Source organism: Ammospiza caudacuta, chromosome 12, assembly GCF_027887145.1.
Source record: "Ammospiza caudacuta isolate bAmmCau1 chromosome 12, bAmmCau1.pri, whole genome shotgun sequence".
NCBI classification, from domain to species: Eukaryota; Metazoa; Chordata; class Aves; order Passeriformes; family Passerellidae; genus Ammospiza; species Ammospiza caudacuta.
This window is the reverse complement of record NC_080604.1, coordinates 20,263,888-20,281,175: the sequence shown is the minus strand read 5'-3', so window position 1 is coordinate 20,281,175 and position 17,288 is coordinate 20,263,888. Positions and strand designations below refer to the sequence as shown.

The window sequence follows — 17,288 nt, the reverse complement described above, 5'->3', positions numbered from 1 at the left end:
TTATCACCCTGCCTTGTCCTGTCAGCAGGCAGGTGAAACCCTTCCAGGCTTCCTGCTTCATCTCTGCTGAGTGGTGGTTCTTGCTTTTCCTGGAGCTTGTGAGGGGGTTTGTGTGCACACAATTCTGCAAAGAAACAAACACTGGGAAGCTCAGAGGGGAGATGAGCTGAGCATGGTGAGGTCTTGCAGTGGTTTTGGTCTTGGGGTGATTAAATTGCATCACTTCAGAGGGATCCCTGTATGTGTTCTGCTCAAAGAGGCCCTGAAGGATGCCCAGTGCCCCACTTTGGGGTGGGTAGAGCAGGACAGTGACTCCTTGGAGAGCTCTCCCTGTTGGAACCAGCCCAGAGGAGGCCACCAGGTTGATCAGAGGGCTGGAGCACTTCTCCTGTGAAGAGAGCTGGGAGAGCTGGGGCTGTTACTCCTGGAAATGTCATATTCCTTACAAGAGTGGTTCTCACCAGGTTTTTCCTGATTTTCTGAAGAAACTCTGTGAAGTAAAGGGGCAAAAAAAGAAAACAAGCCTGAGGCTGCTGGGTCTGTTCCATGGAGAGCATCCATTAAGCAAAGACCTTGGTGTGGTCTCCTGCCACGGGAACTGCTGCAGAGAGAGCCGGAGCATTGGCACAGAGTGTCCATAACAATCACAAGTGATAAATGAAAGTTCTCTTTCTTTCCACTCCAAGCAGAATTCTGATAAAATACACGGTTTGTTTTCTGTAACTCATTCTGCTCAGAACCTGGCCCTCAGCTCCCCACACCAGGGAGGGTGGCTGCTGCTGCTGCTGCAGTGATATTGGATTCTACCTGTGCTTAAAAGTCCAAAAGGCAATTTTGAGCTGTGAGGCTTTTTAGTGACATATGGAAGAGGTGACAGCAGCACTTCCATCCTCCACACAGCATCGATCCACAGCAAATGTTCCCGCTGCAGGTTGCATTTGTTCCTCACCTGCTGAAGGGAAGGCTGGGAGGTGTTACCAGGATCACCAGGAGGGCTGTGCAGAGCGTGCAAAGGAGAATTTTGTGGGTGATTCTCCACGTCTGCAGTTCAGATGTGTTTCTGCATCAGAGGAAGTGGGGTTGGAATGAGATGAACTCTAAGGTCCCTCCCAAATCATTCTAGGATTATATAGAAAGGCACCTTTTTAAAACAGAGAGGTAGGGTCATTACTCAGCATGTGTAGGGTGGAGAGTTGTGCTGGAATGGGAGACTGAGAGAATTGGGATTGTTCAGCCTGGGTGACCTCATGGTGGCCTTCCAGTGCCTGCAGGGAGCTACAAGACAGATGGACAGAGACTTTGGAAAGGTCCTGGAAGGGCAACACAAGGGGAAATAGCTTCCAAACTGCCAGAGGGCAGGGTTAGGTGAGATATTGGGAAGAAATTCCTCCCTGTGAGGGTGCTGAGGCCCTGGCACAGGGCACAGATAAGCTGGGGCTGCCCCATCCCTGGAAGTGTCCAAGGCCAGGCTGGAGAGGGCTTTGAGCAATCTGGGGTAGTGAAAAGTGGCAGAGGGTGGAACTGGATGATCATTAATGTCCCTTCCAACCAGGCCATTCCATGATTCCCTGTAGATAGAGGCAATTCTATGGCTTTATCTGACATGTCCCTAAAGGGGAAAAGGGAATTTAGAAAGCCAAGTCAAACTTTTGGGGATGCATTTTTGATGATGAACTTTTCCTGGCACTGGCAAACTAAGCTCTTCCTGCTTCCTGCTGGAAGAGCTGGTCATCCCTGAGTGCCTGTTGAGTGCTGAACTGAGCAGTTTATGCCTCCTTTAGAAAAAGAAAGGCACTGCCAGAGTTCATTCCTGCAATCATCTGCCAGGGAGCCTGATCAGCATTCCAGCCCTCGTGTGCTCTGATGAATTAACAATCAGCTTAAAGACCCAGAGAGCTTTATCCAGGTGGTAGTTACAACGGCTAGCACACCTTTTAATCAAATACAATTGTTACAGAGGGATTTCTGGACACACACAGCACCACAACACAACCCAGCCAGAAGTGTAGGTGCCATTTAGCCTTAAATTCATGCATGTCCAGACTTTGCAAATTCAGCCTATCTGATCCAAGCCTATTGATTTTTCCATTTTCTGTTTCAAAGCATACACTGCCAGTGAAAAGGGTTATGACATCCTGAGGCTGCTGGATTGCTTTGTGATGTTTCTGTAATTTGTGTGCACTCAGAGGTAAATAACACGATGAAGTAATCAGATGAAAAGTGGGCTTTTATGCTGGCTGAGCATCTCCCAGCCAGCCCGTCCAACAGGGCTCTGCTAAAGCTCAGCCTGTCACCATCCAGCAAACACTAAATGGGTTTGATTTGGTTTAACATATTCCTCCCTGAAATGGTGAAATGCTAATGGTGGGCTGTTATTTTTGTGTTTCGGGATGGCAAAACCTCAGTCCAGGAGGAATTATTGCTTCTAATTTGTTATTTCAGCAAAACTGTGTCTTCTGTCTCTGACAAAAAGCACGTGGAAGCTCTTGGGAGCTGCAGATTTCCTTCCAAGTGCTCCCAGCACTGTCACTCAGCCACACTGCTGTGAGCACATCATCCCTGGCCAAGAGCAGGGAGGGTGGCAGTGTCAGGAAAATGCTGCTGAGAATAAGCACCAAGCAAAGCCCTTGAGTACCACTTTGAAAACCAGGAGAATTTGGTTGGAGCTCAAAAACTCCAAGGAGAAATCCCTCTTTGGTCTGTAACATTGTGGGGAACTTTAAAATACTAATTGCTCCATTGTGTGCCCTTCTGTGAGGTTCAGGGCAAAGTGACCAATTCTAGGCATGAAATTAGATTGTTGCCCTTGTTTCTCAGAATTTCAGGTCTGAGAAAGCTGCAAACATCATGACTTTTATCATCAAGGGTGGAATAATTTGACTGAGAATCTAATTTAAGATCCCTAAGCACCAAGATGCTTTCAATTAATACTAAATTTTCTGGGTTTATGCCCTGAATAATTATGAACGAGGTTTGCATTTGATTCTTTTTCATTGTGGAGTCCTTTTTTATTCTGGTTTGTTTAATTGCACTTCTTAATTCTCCCACATATCCCTTAATGCCTCTGCTATAGATGTGTTTGAGAGCTAAAAGAACAAGTAACAGGCCTGGACAGGCTGTTTCATGCAGCCTGTTACAGGGATTTCCCTCAAGACCAGTTGTTTGCACACAGTTATTTTTGCTTAAAACTGAGGAAATAATTAAAGCAAATCCCCTGTGTGCCTTGGGAGAAAGTTCTGGTTGAAGCCATACTGAAGCAGTTTTCCCCAACAGGTTTTTTGTCTTTTTTTTTAAGGCATGAAATGCCTTAAATAAAAATGCCTTAGGAAAAATTTCACCACTGAAAGAGTAGCCAAGCTCTGGAACTGGCTGCTCATGGAAATGATGGAGTCCCCATCCTTGGAAGTGTTCAAAAAAATGAGTAGACGTGAAATTTTGTGACGTGGTTTATGAGCAGGGGCCGATTGGGCAAAGGCTGGACTGGATGATCTCAAAGCTCTTTTCCAACCTGTTAATTCTGTGATTAAAGATGGAAAAGACCTCCAACCTATGACCTAACATCACCTTATGAGCTGCACCATGGCACTGAGTGCCTCACCCAGCCTTTTGTAAACCCCTCCAGGGACAGTGACTCCACCACCTCCCTGGGCAGCCCATTCCAATGCCCAGCCAACTCTTTCTGTGAAGAACTTTTTCCTAATGTCCATCCTGAACTTCCCCCAATGCTGCTTAAAACTGTGTCCTCCACTGATTCTGTGAGGTCATCTTATTGCAGGGGTTCCATACTGTTGACTCTTTATCAGAAGAGTTTCACACCTTCTTGGTGTTTCTTATGGGCATCTCCTCAGAGCACTGACTCTTTCTTCTTCAAAAAGCACCCAACTGACTCCAGTTCCCTTCTCAAGGCCACCCCACTCATCTGCTTTTCACTGCTTACAGCTGTGGCCTGTTAAAGTCAGGCCTGCTCCTAATCTTTGATAATTGGCCCAGCTGCAACTCCTTAGGGGTAAGATTACTTTCTACACTATCTTTATTTTCTGATATTCTATCACCCTACAATTCTGAGCTGTGGAAAAGCTGAAGGAAAAGCTTTCATCTCTTCAAGCCGAGTCGGGCCTAGCTCCAAGATTAACTTCCCAAACGTTTTACTTCATTTTAGGCTGAGCTGGAGTTCCAGGTGACCTGTGCCGGCTGTCACCACTGGCCTGGCAGGGGAGAAGCCCTCTGGGTGGCAGAAATGCCCCCAGCCTGGACAAGGACAAGGACCAGGACTCTACAATTCTGAGCTGTGGAAAAGCTGAAGGAAAAACTCTCATGTCATCTCTTCAAGCTGAGTTGGGCCTAGCTCCAAGATGAACTTCCCAAACATTTTACTTCATTTTAGGCTGAGCTGAAGAGTTCCAGGTGACCTTGTGCTGCCTGTCCAGGTGACCTTGTGCTGCCTGTCACCACTGAGCTGGCAGGGGAGAAGCCCTGTGGGTGGCAGAACATGACCCCAGCCTGGACAAGGACCAGGACCCTACAGTTCTGAGCTGTGGAAAAGCTCTCATGTCATCTCTTCAAGCTGAGTCAGGCCTATCTCCAAGATGAACTTCCCAAACCTTTTACTTCATTTTAGGCTGAGCTGAATAGTTCCAGCTGACCTTGTGCTGGGTGTCACCACTGGCCTGGCAGGGGAGAAGCCCTGTGGGTGGCAGAACATGGCCCCAGCCTGGACAAGGACAAGGCCCAGGACCCTGCTCCTGTGCTTGGCGCCAAGGCCCGACACCAAAGCTTTACAAACTTCCACCCCAACAACTGCAAAAACACACGTGGGCTGCTCCAAATGTACTGCTGGCAGGGAGCAGGGGATGTGCAGGATTTATAGGGAGCTTTGCAGTTTATTTATGACAAAACAAGGCTCGTGCAGGAAGGGGGATGCCAAGGGCCTGCCATCCTCATGCATTTACGGGCTTGCTCTCCCTGCCACTGCCTCTCATTTTCAGCTTGTAGCTTTAATAATCTATGCCACTGCCTTCTGTACAATATTCCTCCTGCAGCTTTCCTTTGACAGCTCTGGTTTTAATAGAGGATAAGCACCAAACTCCAGCTGAATCTGAAGACATATTTCTAATCTCGTCCCACATTTATTTTGCTTCTCGGAGAACTTCCTATCTTGAACAGAGGAAAAAAGTATTTTTTATATATTAAGTTGACATGTTGAATAGGTTTCTGGAGGTATCATTAATTCAAGCTCCAACTCAGAGTTAGTTACCTTGTAGTAAAGACACAAATACACATAAACCCTGGTACTTGGATAATAGGTTTGATTCAATTCTTTATCAGAGAAATTGCAAAAATATGCCAGGCATTCCAGTCCAGGGAAAAATCCCATTTTGTGAGGTGTTGAATGAAAGTGTCATCACAGCAATGTGCCTGCCTGCCTGGATTTTAAGATACAGCCTGAAGTATTGGTTGAAACAAAGAATTAAATTGGATGGCAACATGAAAATAAGAAACAAGGAAATGTTGACTGTGAAATAAGAGTTTCAAGGTAATTTGTTCCACTATTCTCATCAGGTCATTATGACGTTTTCCATGTACTGTGGGTTTTTTTCCTATTGTAAGACAACTTAAAACTCCCAGTTCTGCACTGATGCTGCTAAATTGAAGCATTTTCCTGTAAATTTGTGCTTGTCAGTGTAAATAACAGCCTTTGATTTGTCTGTCCTCTCTCTTCTCCATGGGGAAGGAGGTAAATATCTGTCACCAGTACTGGAAAAGTGGTGCAGTGCTTGATTATGGGATAAATTTAGGATTCTGTGGTGCTGTTAGAGCTGGAGGACTGGAGCAGGCTGAGGGCTGGGGGCAAAGCAGGTCCAGCTCTGGGATCTGCTCCCTGCAGGAACTTTGGGAAGTGTTTGGGTGGGGGTGTAAAGCTTAAATAAAGGAACTGCTTGATATAAAATGCTGAATAATCACCAGAGCCTTCTTTCTTTCACAGATATTCCTGGTTTTCCCTTCTCCCCCCTGCTTTTTTTTTTTTAATTTCATTTTTTTTACACCTTGTTTGTGCCTACATGTAAGGATATTCCCTTTCCTTAGGTCTTTTCCCAGCTCCCTGCCTGGCCTGCCTTGGTTCCTTGGGGATTACAGACTCCATGGACAATTTTGAGGTGGCTGTCTACTCTTGCTCCTTTTTAAAATGGAATTTGTTCTGTCATTAACCAGCTTTCACCTCCAAATCTCAAAAAATATTCTCACACAGGAAGTCAGGCTTGAAAAAATGTTTCAGCAGAAAAAATGGTAAAATAATGAATCAATTTTTTTTTTTTTGCATTTGACCAGCCCTTGGGAATCAAAGCTGTTTGAGAAATTCAGGGTAAAACATTATTAAATGAGGTACCAGTGATACACCTTTTGATCAGCTCTGCTGAAAGACACTCTGTGAACCAGCCTGACCTCTGATGTCTCCTTTGTGTAACCCCTGTGACACGAGGTTTGCTATGAGAAATGGAACAAGATTAATAATTAATCCATTTGTTGGTGTCTGAAATAGTGGCACAAGGTTGGCTTTAGTCACATGTTTTATTAATGAGCTTTGAAAACAATTGCTTTCTCCCAGCAACAGACTGCTCTGAGCTTTAGACTGAAAAAAAAAAATAAGGGCTGGAGGGAATATCTGGAGTTTTTTGGTTGTCACTGTTGTTTCCCCCCTCCCCAGGGCATTCACAGAACTCGGTCACTGCATCCAAACCTTGTGAAAAAGGTTGTGAAGTTGTGAAGGAGTGAAACGGGGAGCAAAGATGAAATAAACTTTAAATCATCTCAAGACAGACAACGTGCTCGACCTGAGGGAGCTGAAATATGAAATATTTCAGAGAGCAGCTCACACTTTTACACATTGTGTAAGGAAAAGGAGTGTTTCTTTGGTAATGTAAAAAAACCAAAAAATCAGTGTGCCAATTAGGGGAACAATGTTTTTGTGTCTCAATTAGACCTCATTAGCTACAGAAAACTCAAAGCTCAACTTTTTACAACAATTCCCCCCCCCCAGCTGTAGCTACCTGCGGGATAACAACAAAACCCTTGTCTTAAAAAGTGAGAACACCTTTATTAAGTGAAGATAATTGTACTCATCTTCCTTGACCTTTCAATTTCCTGATTTTTATTCTGGCTCCCGAAGGCAGCAGCCATCAGATGTCTGGTTTTGTTATTAATATTTACTAGGAACATTTTGGTTTTTTTTTTTTTTTTTAGGAATAAGCAGTGCAGTAGGAAGTCAAACCTTTTGGACAGAATCCCCAATGATCCTTTAATTACCCAATAAATTACAGTCCATGTGCAGAATTAATAGGAAAATAATGCTCTAATAAATATGATCTTCCCAACTTACATGCAAATTGAAGCTTTGCCTTCCTGCTCAGAATTGTTCCAAATGAATTTGTGGCCAAACACTGGTATGTTCCAATATCCTGATTTTTATGTGGGTTATTGATTGCCAAGCTGCCTCCAACCAACCTGTAGTGATAACTCATGGTAAGATCAATATCTGTGCCATTTTGCTTCCACCTTTGAGGGGAAAAAAATCAAATTATGCTTATAATTTACAGACCCTATTCATATTTATCTTAAATAGTGTGCTGTAGCATACCTGTAATGATAAAAATGTAGTTAAATATCACAAAATTAGATCATTTTTCACACACCACTGCTTCTTACATCAATCATCATGATAGCAATAATGGCATTCTTTGGAAAATCTTTACTTCAGTCACCAGTGTTCACCCAAATGTCCACAAAAAGTAATTATAACTTATTCAAACAAAGTTATCCATTCAGTCCAGAGGGGGGTTGATACCTTGTCTACAACTACATTATTTTTTATAATATGAATGTGCTTTACAGTCCTTGAAAATGATTAATCATGAATTTGGCAACCAAAATGCTTTGGAGATGTAGATGAGGAAGGATTGCACTTGAGAGGGCAGAACAAGAGCTGAGAGGGAAGTTTTTATGCAGCAAGTCTGAGACTGATCATTTAACGATGAGAACGCTGCTATTTTAAATCTTCATTTGTCCCCGTTAGTCCACTAAGCAGAAAATGGATTGTGTCTGCAACATTACCCAGCTGTTTACAGATGTCAAAATACAATTTCTCTTTCAAAGAAAATAAATATTACGTGTTTCAGGAAGGGAATTTTTGTGCCTTTGCCATTAGTCATGCTGGGGTTGAATTTTCCTTGCTCACGTGGGGGCCAAAGGAGGGATAAAGGACTCAGCCACTGAGGGCTGCAGGTTTTGGGGTTGTTAATGCCACTTTAGAGGTGGTCAGCAATCCTAAAATGACACAACCAGGTATTCTCTTCTCCTGATTTTATATCAGAGCCACCTCCTCAACCTTTGTCATCTGTGTTGGTCTCTGGGTGTGATTCCAAGCCCTCCATTGGGAGGAAGGTTCACACAGAAATCGCCAATGGCTCACTTTGGGTTTGGCAGTGCCCAAACCAGGGGCAATCATCTCCTTGTTAATCACCTGAATGATCACAGCATAAAAATGATCCATTTTTGCTTATTTGCAGAGCTCCTGGCAGTGAGGGCAGTTTCTCCAGGGAAAAATTTGAAGTAAACTCACATTTATCCCTGGAAATCTGAGCTGGATACACAGCACAGGATTTTGTCATCCCCATCCCAACCCTCTCTCCACACACCCACACTGCTCAGGAGCTGTTTTTGTGCTGGAGCATTTCCACACTGGGCTCTGAAATGCAATTCTGTGCTCCAAGTACAGGGAGTGCCTTGACCTCCAGGTGAGCACTTGTTGTTTCAAAAGATAATTACTGATTAAATATGAAATCAATGGAATTCTGTGGGCAAATTCTAATAATGTGAAATCATTTCTTTGGTTTGCTGTCTCCCCTTCCATGGATGAATCCACACTGAAAAAATTGGGTGCAACTCTCAGGAATCCTTCCTACAAATTCCAGCTGATTTTTGGTGTTTCTGTACCTCTCCTCAATTCCTTTTTGATATTTGCTTTAGTTGGTTTAGTTTTGCTGTTATTTTAGGGTATTACCGTTAGCATTTTGCCATATTTCAGGATTTACATATGCTCCAAGTTGTCTAAAGCTTTCCATTTTCTAATCTAAGATATTCTGGTATTTAATTTGCCAGTTCTCTTTAATTTCAGAATCAATCACTGAAATAACTGCTGTCATCATTGCATGGCTCCCAATTAAGATCTATAATTGTTTTTCCAAACAAATGTGAAGACATTGGCTTAGCTGCTGCAAATGAATTCTTCACAGTATCCCCATAATCATTCTAATCACCATGGTACAATGATTATTAAACTTTGCATATAGATCAGGGGTTCAGCTCCTGGTGTGGCTTTTTCCCTAATTAATATGTTTACATCACTGAAGGAAGCGAATTAATGAATTCATGTGGTAGACAATGATTTAATGACTTTATGTGTTCTGCAGTGTATTAATACACAGAAATCTGGATAATTATTTTAGGGAATTTTTAACATGAGTCCCTTAAGGCAGAGATCATCCATGTATTTTTGTGCATTTTTTCATTCAACCATTGGAAAATATTTTCCCTCGGTTATGGGAAATACATTCTGGATTGTTTTTCTTTCACCAATTGTTTCAGAACCTAAACTTTAAAAAATTTCCTATATTCTGATGCTGAATTGATCAGTTCCCTAGGAGCCCAAGGACTGTGAGTGGGAATATGCTCACAGGATTTAATAAATTCTCTTTCCAGCATGCTGCTATAATAAAAATATCAATATTTTTATGACTTCATTGTGTTCTATATTTCTTAGATTATTTGCATTCAAATGGAAATGTCCTGCCAAGCCACCTGAGGCTTTGTTGTAATTGGGAAAAGGATTTGCAAAACCCCCCTCATGTACAGCACTCCCAGTCAGGAAGAAAATGGGAAGTGTAAAAACTCTTTTCTGTGAACAAGGCAGCAGAGGGTGAAGGAGATTTTAATCCCACCCCAGTTTTGAGGCAGAATCTGCACTGAGCCAAGGAAGAGCATCCCAGGAAAAGGACACAAGAGCAGAGCTGCAATTTCTGTGCCCAGGGTGGATTTTTGGGATTACTGGGAATGCTTCTCCAGCTTGATGCAATGATTATCAACATATTTGATGTCATTTGCAAGCCTTGTAGACTTTGTGCTCTGTTCCCTCCCTTTCATTTATGTGCTCCAGTTATCCTCGTGCTGTTGGATTTGGATTGGATTTGCATCTCTTTATCTCCTTTTAGTGCAGAATTCTGGGTTGGGCTGGAATATTAAAATGTTCTTCTAACCAGTGCTGCTTATGCTGCCCTTGGATTTATTTATTTATTGGTTCCATTGACTCCTCCCTGAGAAGATTATGGAGGGGAAAACACCCTCAATTTCCAACTTGCATGAAAATACAGGATTGTGGGATTGCTCTGGATATTGAATGGAAGTGCAGGAAAAATCAAACAAAAAATGTCAAAATACTGCTGGAAACACTGCAGGGTGTTCATGAATAGGCTGGAAGTAAAAAAAAAAAATATATGTAAAATTAATTGAGTTAGTTGGTGATAATTTCTCTGCTGACTATAACCAAAAAAGCTTAAGTGCAAAAAATAATAAATCTAACTTAAAAATCTGTGTTTATTTACCACCAACATCACACCAGGAAACATCTGGAGTAATGTACCTGATAATACAGACAATTTTGACTTTATAAAAAATACATAAGAGATAAAATTACACTTATCAGAACATTTATATAGATTTCTTAATGGTTTCAGAGATGCTTCCATCCATATTTTTGTTTGCAGTGTAATCTGTGTTCTCTGTTACTTTCAAAGGGAAAACTATGCCTCATTTTTATTACTCAGCCCTTCTACCTACATTTCTACACAATTCTTGCACTGTGCTTCTCAGACACACAATATTTTGAGGAGGAGTTGCAAAAAATTCTCACTATTTTTGACAAGTCTACAAGACTAAAAGAGTACCTAGTAAAATCAAACTTTTAGGAAATGCTAAGCATTTTTTATTTCAAGAAAAGGCATTTATCAGCATATTTCTTGATGTAAAAACTGCTAAATAGCAAATTAACTGGAATCTAACTTTCTTCCTGTTGGAGTGGTTCTGTATTTCTGAATCAAAGGGAAACCTCCAGCAGTCCTTGCTGTTCTTTGCCATCACTCAGCAAAGGAGATGATTAAAATTTCATACTGGGCTTGATTTATCTAAAATTGTTGGAACTTTAAATATATGGGCTCAATCCTTATCTGACAAAGGCAGCATTAGCTGTGGTGAAATCAAAGACAAGTGAAAAGCTCCCTGTTCCCTCCAAATCGTGGTGTAATTGCAGCAGTGATTGTCTGATAACTTTTAATTGACCTCAGGGCTCCAGGATCCATCCCCAGATGTTGATCTCATATCCCTGGAGCCACTGAGGCTTTGCAAAAAAAAAAAAAAGAAAAAAAAAGAAAAAAAGGGAATGGTGATTAAAAAACAGGGGATTTAATTAATGGGTGGGTGGAAAAAATTTAAGGTAAAATATGGATATCAAATATGGGATGGGGGAGATTTCCCAGCTCTCCTGCCTGGTGGGAGCTGCTGTCTCTGCTCTTTGTGGGTGTGAGGAACCCAAGGGGGATACAAGAGTGCAGGAATTTCCTAGGAAGCTGCTTAAATATGAAACAGAAGGGTGGATGACCTGGAAAGACTCGAAATTCATGAACCAGTTGATGTTCATGTTGAGAACGGGGAGAACAAATGGGCTGGGAAATACATGAGGGGTTCTACTCATTGGAGGAGAAGTAAAAAGGAAATTAAGGGTTCCTTTCATAAAGGAAATTAAAGACATTAAAGGTTTACTTTCCTAACAAAATGTCTGAGGAAAATCAAGCCATGAAGTCTACAAGCCAAGCTGATAACCAGTGGTGGCCCTTTCTAGGGAAGGCTGTGGTGAGAGCAGTTAAAATCTCTTCAATAAATATTCTCCAAGCATTTGATAGCACATTATTTTCTTTCATGCCTTTCATGAATGATTTATTCTTTATATATAATTTTCCTTCAACTCAACCATTACTTTCCCCATTATTTTCTGAAGAAAGCACAATGTCTTTTTTTCTTTTTTTTCCCCTATATTCTCATCTTTTCCTCTTATCCAGCTTGGATTTCCACATCCTTGGGGCAACAAGTTATATTGTAAATGATGAATCCATAGTTACCAAATAAACAAAAATTCCTCTGTACCAAGGTTTTATTAAGTGACTCTTGTATAGGTATTGGAGCTGTTTCTCTAAACAAACACCATAAATATGAACATGAAATGCTGGAATTAGAAAGGGGAAGGATGTTGCTCTTCTGCTTTCCAAGCATTTATTAATGTATGGAAAGTTTTATCGAGTACAGATGCTCAGTGTTTCCATTCTCCCATTTTTCACAGCTGTTCTGTGGATTCAGAATTAATTCTGTATATTTTTAAATACTTTGGGGATGATTTTCAATTATTTTGTTTTCCTGTGTTAATTTTCTTTACAGCAAAGCAGCAAAAATATTTTCCCTTCATTCCTCAAAATTTACTGTAAACTTTGTATAATCTTTCTCTGAGCACTCAACAGATTTTGGGGTGTTTATCTCTGGTGGTGCACTGACTAAAATACAATTACACAATTCAAAGAGTCCCAGTGAGACAGAATTTCCCCAAGGTTGACTTCACCTGTAGTATGGCAGTGGATATCCTTTAGCTGTGCAGTTCAGGAGGATCTCTGGATTTGCTGAGCCCATGGAATAAGTGATATCATATGGCTCTTGGATAAAAATAGGCCCATGAAGGGTTTCTTCCCCTGTGAAAGAAAAACAATAATTTCAGATTAGGTGTCTTTAGCGTGTCCTTCCACATAAAATTGTCCTTTGGAGTCCTTTGCTTTCAGCTGCAAGGTAAGCTCTGCCGTTATACCCACCAGAGAATCCACCTCCAGACACTGGACTCTTAAGGAGGAAATATTTCAAGGCTGATTGATAATAAAATCGCAGAGCTCAGCTGCTGCTGATTTATTTTGCAGGTGACAGTGAAGCCTCTTTGCATGTTTCCCATGGAAGCTCCCAAATGTGCCCATCCACCTCCTCCTGGTGCTGTGCATCAGGAAAGGATGGAATTGAGGAATTGTGGAATTGTGGAATTGTGGAATTGTGGTTCTGGTTTGGTGTTCCCTGCTCACAACAAAATCTCAGGGAATCACTCACCCCCTTCTACTCTAACCCTTCCCATCCCTTGACATATTATTTTTGTATATTTTATGTATGATTTTTTTTATACTGGGTTTAGGGTTGTTGACGGGGGTTTTGTTTGCTTGTTTATTGGTGTTTTGGGGATTTTTCCCCTCCTCTTTCTTAATCATTTTAAAACAGGAGTAGCATTACATAATCAACATTTATATCATATCTAAGATTAAATTGCAAGGCAAACCAGAACTATTTCTTTGTTTCCTGGTGATCTTCCTTGTTCTGGGGAGCAGGGGAGAAGACAATTTGTTCAGCAAACCACGAGGGCAAGGCAGAGCAGCTCTCTGGGATGCTTAAATAATCTTTGTTTCTTGTCCTGCCACTCTTCTGGGTTTAGTGCCTTGACAAATTTGAAGACTTCTTTTTTCGCTATTGCTACAATTGACCCTTTGACTTGTCTTTTCTTAGGGAGAAATTTGCTTCCCTTCTGGGTTCATTTCCTCAGTCCTTGTTACCTTCCCAGAAGAAACTGCCAGGAGAAGTTTTTCTGAAGCCACAAAATGACCCAGGGATCATCGTTCTGCATTTTAAATCCCTGTACCCAACAGGGCCAGTGGTGAACTACCTGATGTACATAAAAACCTCTACTTCACCTCATAAAAATGTAAATATTTTGGTAAACCTGGGATTAATTTCCCTTTTTTTTTCCTAAATGGAATTTAGACTCATTTGTCATTTGCAGACTATTGAATTCTTAATTTTATATCCCCTTCTCATGCCCTTAATGTGTAGAATAAGGACAAAATATTTTACAGCTCCTTTCCAGTGGACGTGCCACAGTCCCTGTCACAAAAATACTGCCCATGAATTTTAGTACAGGCAGCTTCTTGCTGTTGTTTTGTTCTCTCTTTAATATCCTTTCCTCGCTGGCTGATCTGCAGCAGAGAATAACATCAAATTTGTGAGAAATGATGTGCACTCTCAGAGCCAATGGTGTCCTAGGAGTCCATCTCTTATTTATAGAAAAGGTCAGGCTGGTCATTTCTAATTTCCTGATGCATCCTTTTGTGTTTCCTATAGAGAATGGCCATATATTTCTTCTCCATCCTCCAGGTTCAATACAGCCACTATGATTTCTCCAGAGATATACATGACAAATGCATTTTTGTAGGGCTGTTTGCTTTTGTTAGGGTTTAAATAGCTCAGATTCTTTAAAAAATCAATTGGAATATGAATATTTGTTTAAATGTATAGTTTCTATATATAAAAATAATGTGTGAATCCTCAGTATAATACTTGAAAGTAAATATAAACTCTTGTTATGGAATGTTTGATAAGAACTTAAAATGTATTTCTTTATGATGCCAAATCAGTTTGATCTCCTTAAAGACCATAATTATGCCAGCCTGAATTCAAAGCCAAAGCAGAAAAATGAATCATCATTCCTTCATTCATTACATGGTATTGTCTTCAGCCAATCCAGGCATTAACATAGAAAGAGGAAGAGGAGGAACTCTGATTTTCTATAATTATGGAAGGAGCAGGGGGTGTCCCAGTGCTCCCCAGTCACTGCTTTATGGACAGTGGGTGGATATGTCACACTCTGATATTCCTGTCAAATTCAGTTCAAGAGGTTTCACTCAGCCACAATAAATATTTAGATATTTATGCTATTCCTCATCCTGACAGGGAGAAGAAGAACAAATTTGGAGTTCACACTTAAACAACTCCATTTCCAGCCAAATCCTGCTCCCTGTTCTTTCTTGTTTCTGACTCTGGCTGGGTCCATAATCAGCTCCTTGTGAGGTCTCTGCCCAGCTGGAAATGCAAGGGGGAACATTCCAAGAGCAGTTTAGGCTGCAAAGGGAGTATGGATAACTCAGCAGGCCAATATTGTAAATTAGCTGACTTTTATCCCTTTGCTGCACAGATCTTCCTTCCCATTAGGATTTTTTTGCAAAGTGGAGTTGGAATTACCATCACTCCAAGCTGCTCGGTGATAGCAGATAAAATCTGTTTGGTGAAATTGAGGTTGCGCCAGAAAAATCATGATCTATTTGCAGGGAGAGGTTTTAGGTTTTCCTGGGAGAATCAGCTCCAAGGAGCCAAACTCCAGAGGATTCACTGCTCCAGAACCAGGGATGGGGAATTCTGGTGGGCTGGGAGAACACAGAAACTGTGACTGGAAGTGACAAAAGCCAGGTTGGACAAGATTTGGAACAACCTGGGACAGTGGAGAATGTCCCTGTGGGGTGAAAGTGAATGAGTTTTAATGTCCCTTCCAACCCAGACCATTCCATGATTCTGGATGTACCATATCAGAGAAACCTTACGGAGGATCACGAGGAGAAGCTTCTAAATGCAAAACTGCCATAATTCACATAAGCAAACCAGATAAGGAGGAATTTATCCAGGCTATTAAGTTCCAGGAAGGCTGTAAATTCCAGAGGTAGTGAGTTTCTAATGAATCTTTCTTAATGTGCCTTAGATAGAGCTTCATATCTGATCCAAAACATTAATATGACTTTATGGGCCAAAGCTGACACCTGATTAAGAGGCGTCTTTTAAATCAGTGTGATAGTAAAACACCTGTCAGCTCCGGCAAAAGGGATGGGACAGGTGAATTAAACCCTCCCCCCTTCTAATGGCAGCAGAAAAACTATGAAAAATCCAACTTCTTCAAAATCTGTTTAATTTTTCAGCTGAAGATGTGGGTAATTTGTAATGGGAAGACAGGGAGTTTATGGGGTGCACAGATTTTTAAATGTCATGGAGTGTTTCCCTGGGGTTTTTGATTGAATCTTGTCAGAAGCAGAATGAAATTATTATTTCCTTCCTCAAAGGCCTGGACCAGGGAACTCAAGGACTTTGAAAGGAGCTTGACAGATGCAAAATGAGAGGCAATGGATGAGACACTGCTTGGCACCACCTGAAGTAACACACGTCCCTTCAAGGAGTCAGATTTTTACCCTGGGAGAGAAGATGGGGAAAGATGAAGCAGAGAAATGGCCATGAAAATGTTGCGTGGAAAGAAAAACAGCTTGTCAGGAGCACAGGCAGGGTTCCCTCAGTGCCACCCAGCTCTCTGTAGTGAACAGGGACACACAGAAAGGCAGATTGGATCTTGTAGGTTTGAGCAGCAAGAAGCAACTTAAGACCTGCAGGATTTTCCCAAAGGGCCTTCAACTTTCATGTGTTTTCTCCCTTCAGATGTTGATGTACAGAGCTCCAGAGGCACGGGGCTCCTTTCAAGTCTCAGCTTCTGTTGAAAGAGTCAAACTGGGAGTGCTGGTGGAATTCCAGAGTGTCTCTGCTGGCAGACACCAAACCAGGGAGACATTTAGCTCCCTGTGATGTTGGGAGAAGGGGAGGCAGGGATGATTTTTTGCGCACAGGGGAAAGCACTGCTGAAGTCAGAAAAACTCTCAGTAATGATGGGGAATTTGGCACTCAAGCCCAGGGTTTATAAATGCAACTGTTTTTAAAATGACAGGCAAGAGTGCAAGGCATCGCTTGCACAGAATCATGGATTCATTGCAGCTGGAAAAACTTTCAAAGCAACAAATCCATCCATCCATCCATCCATCCATCCATCCATCCATCCATCATCCATCCATCCATCCATCCATCCATCCATCCATCCATCATCCATCATCCATCCATCCATCATCCATCCATCCATCCATCCATCCATCCATCCATCCATCATCCATCCATCCATCCATCCATCCATCATCCATCCATCCATCCATCCATCCATCCATCATCCATCCATCCATCCATCCATCCATCCATCATCCATCCATCCATCCATCATCCATCCATCCATCCATCCATCATCCATCCATCATCCATCCATCCATCCATCCATCATCCATCCATCCATCCATCATCCATCCATCCATCCATCCATCCATCATCCATCCATCCATCCATCCATCCATCATCCATCCATCCATCCATCCATCCATCATCCCTCCATCCATCCATCCATCCATCCATCCATCCATCATCCATCCATCCATCATCCATCCATCCATCCATCCATCCATCCATCATCCATCCATCCA

The 17,288-nt window shown here is 41.8% G+C and overlaps 1 protein-coding gene across 1 annotated transcript in view; it reads right to left on the bottom strand.

Moving 5' to 3' along the window:
* Positions 1-17,288, bottom strand: part of CNTN6 (contactin 6) — a 131,054-nt gene that overhangs the window by 70,845 nt on the left and 42,921 nt on the right. Inside the window, exons 4-5 of the mRNA XM_058812706.1 lie at positions 12,713-12,839; positions 7,376-7,500 (exon numbers count right to left, since the gene is read on the bottom strand). Of these exons, the coding sequence (XP_058668689.1) occupies positions 7,376-7,500; positions 12,713-12,839 (252 nt within the window). The remainder of the gene's footprint in view (positions 1-7,375; positions 7,501-12,712; positions 12,840-17,288) is intronic.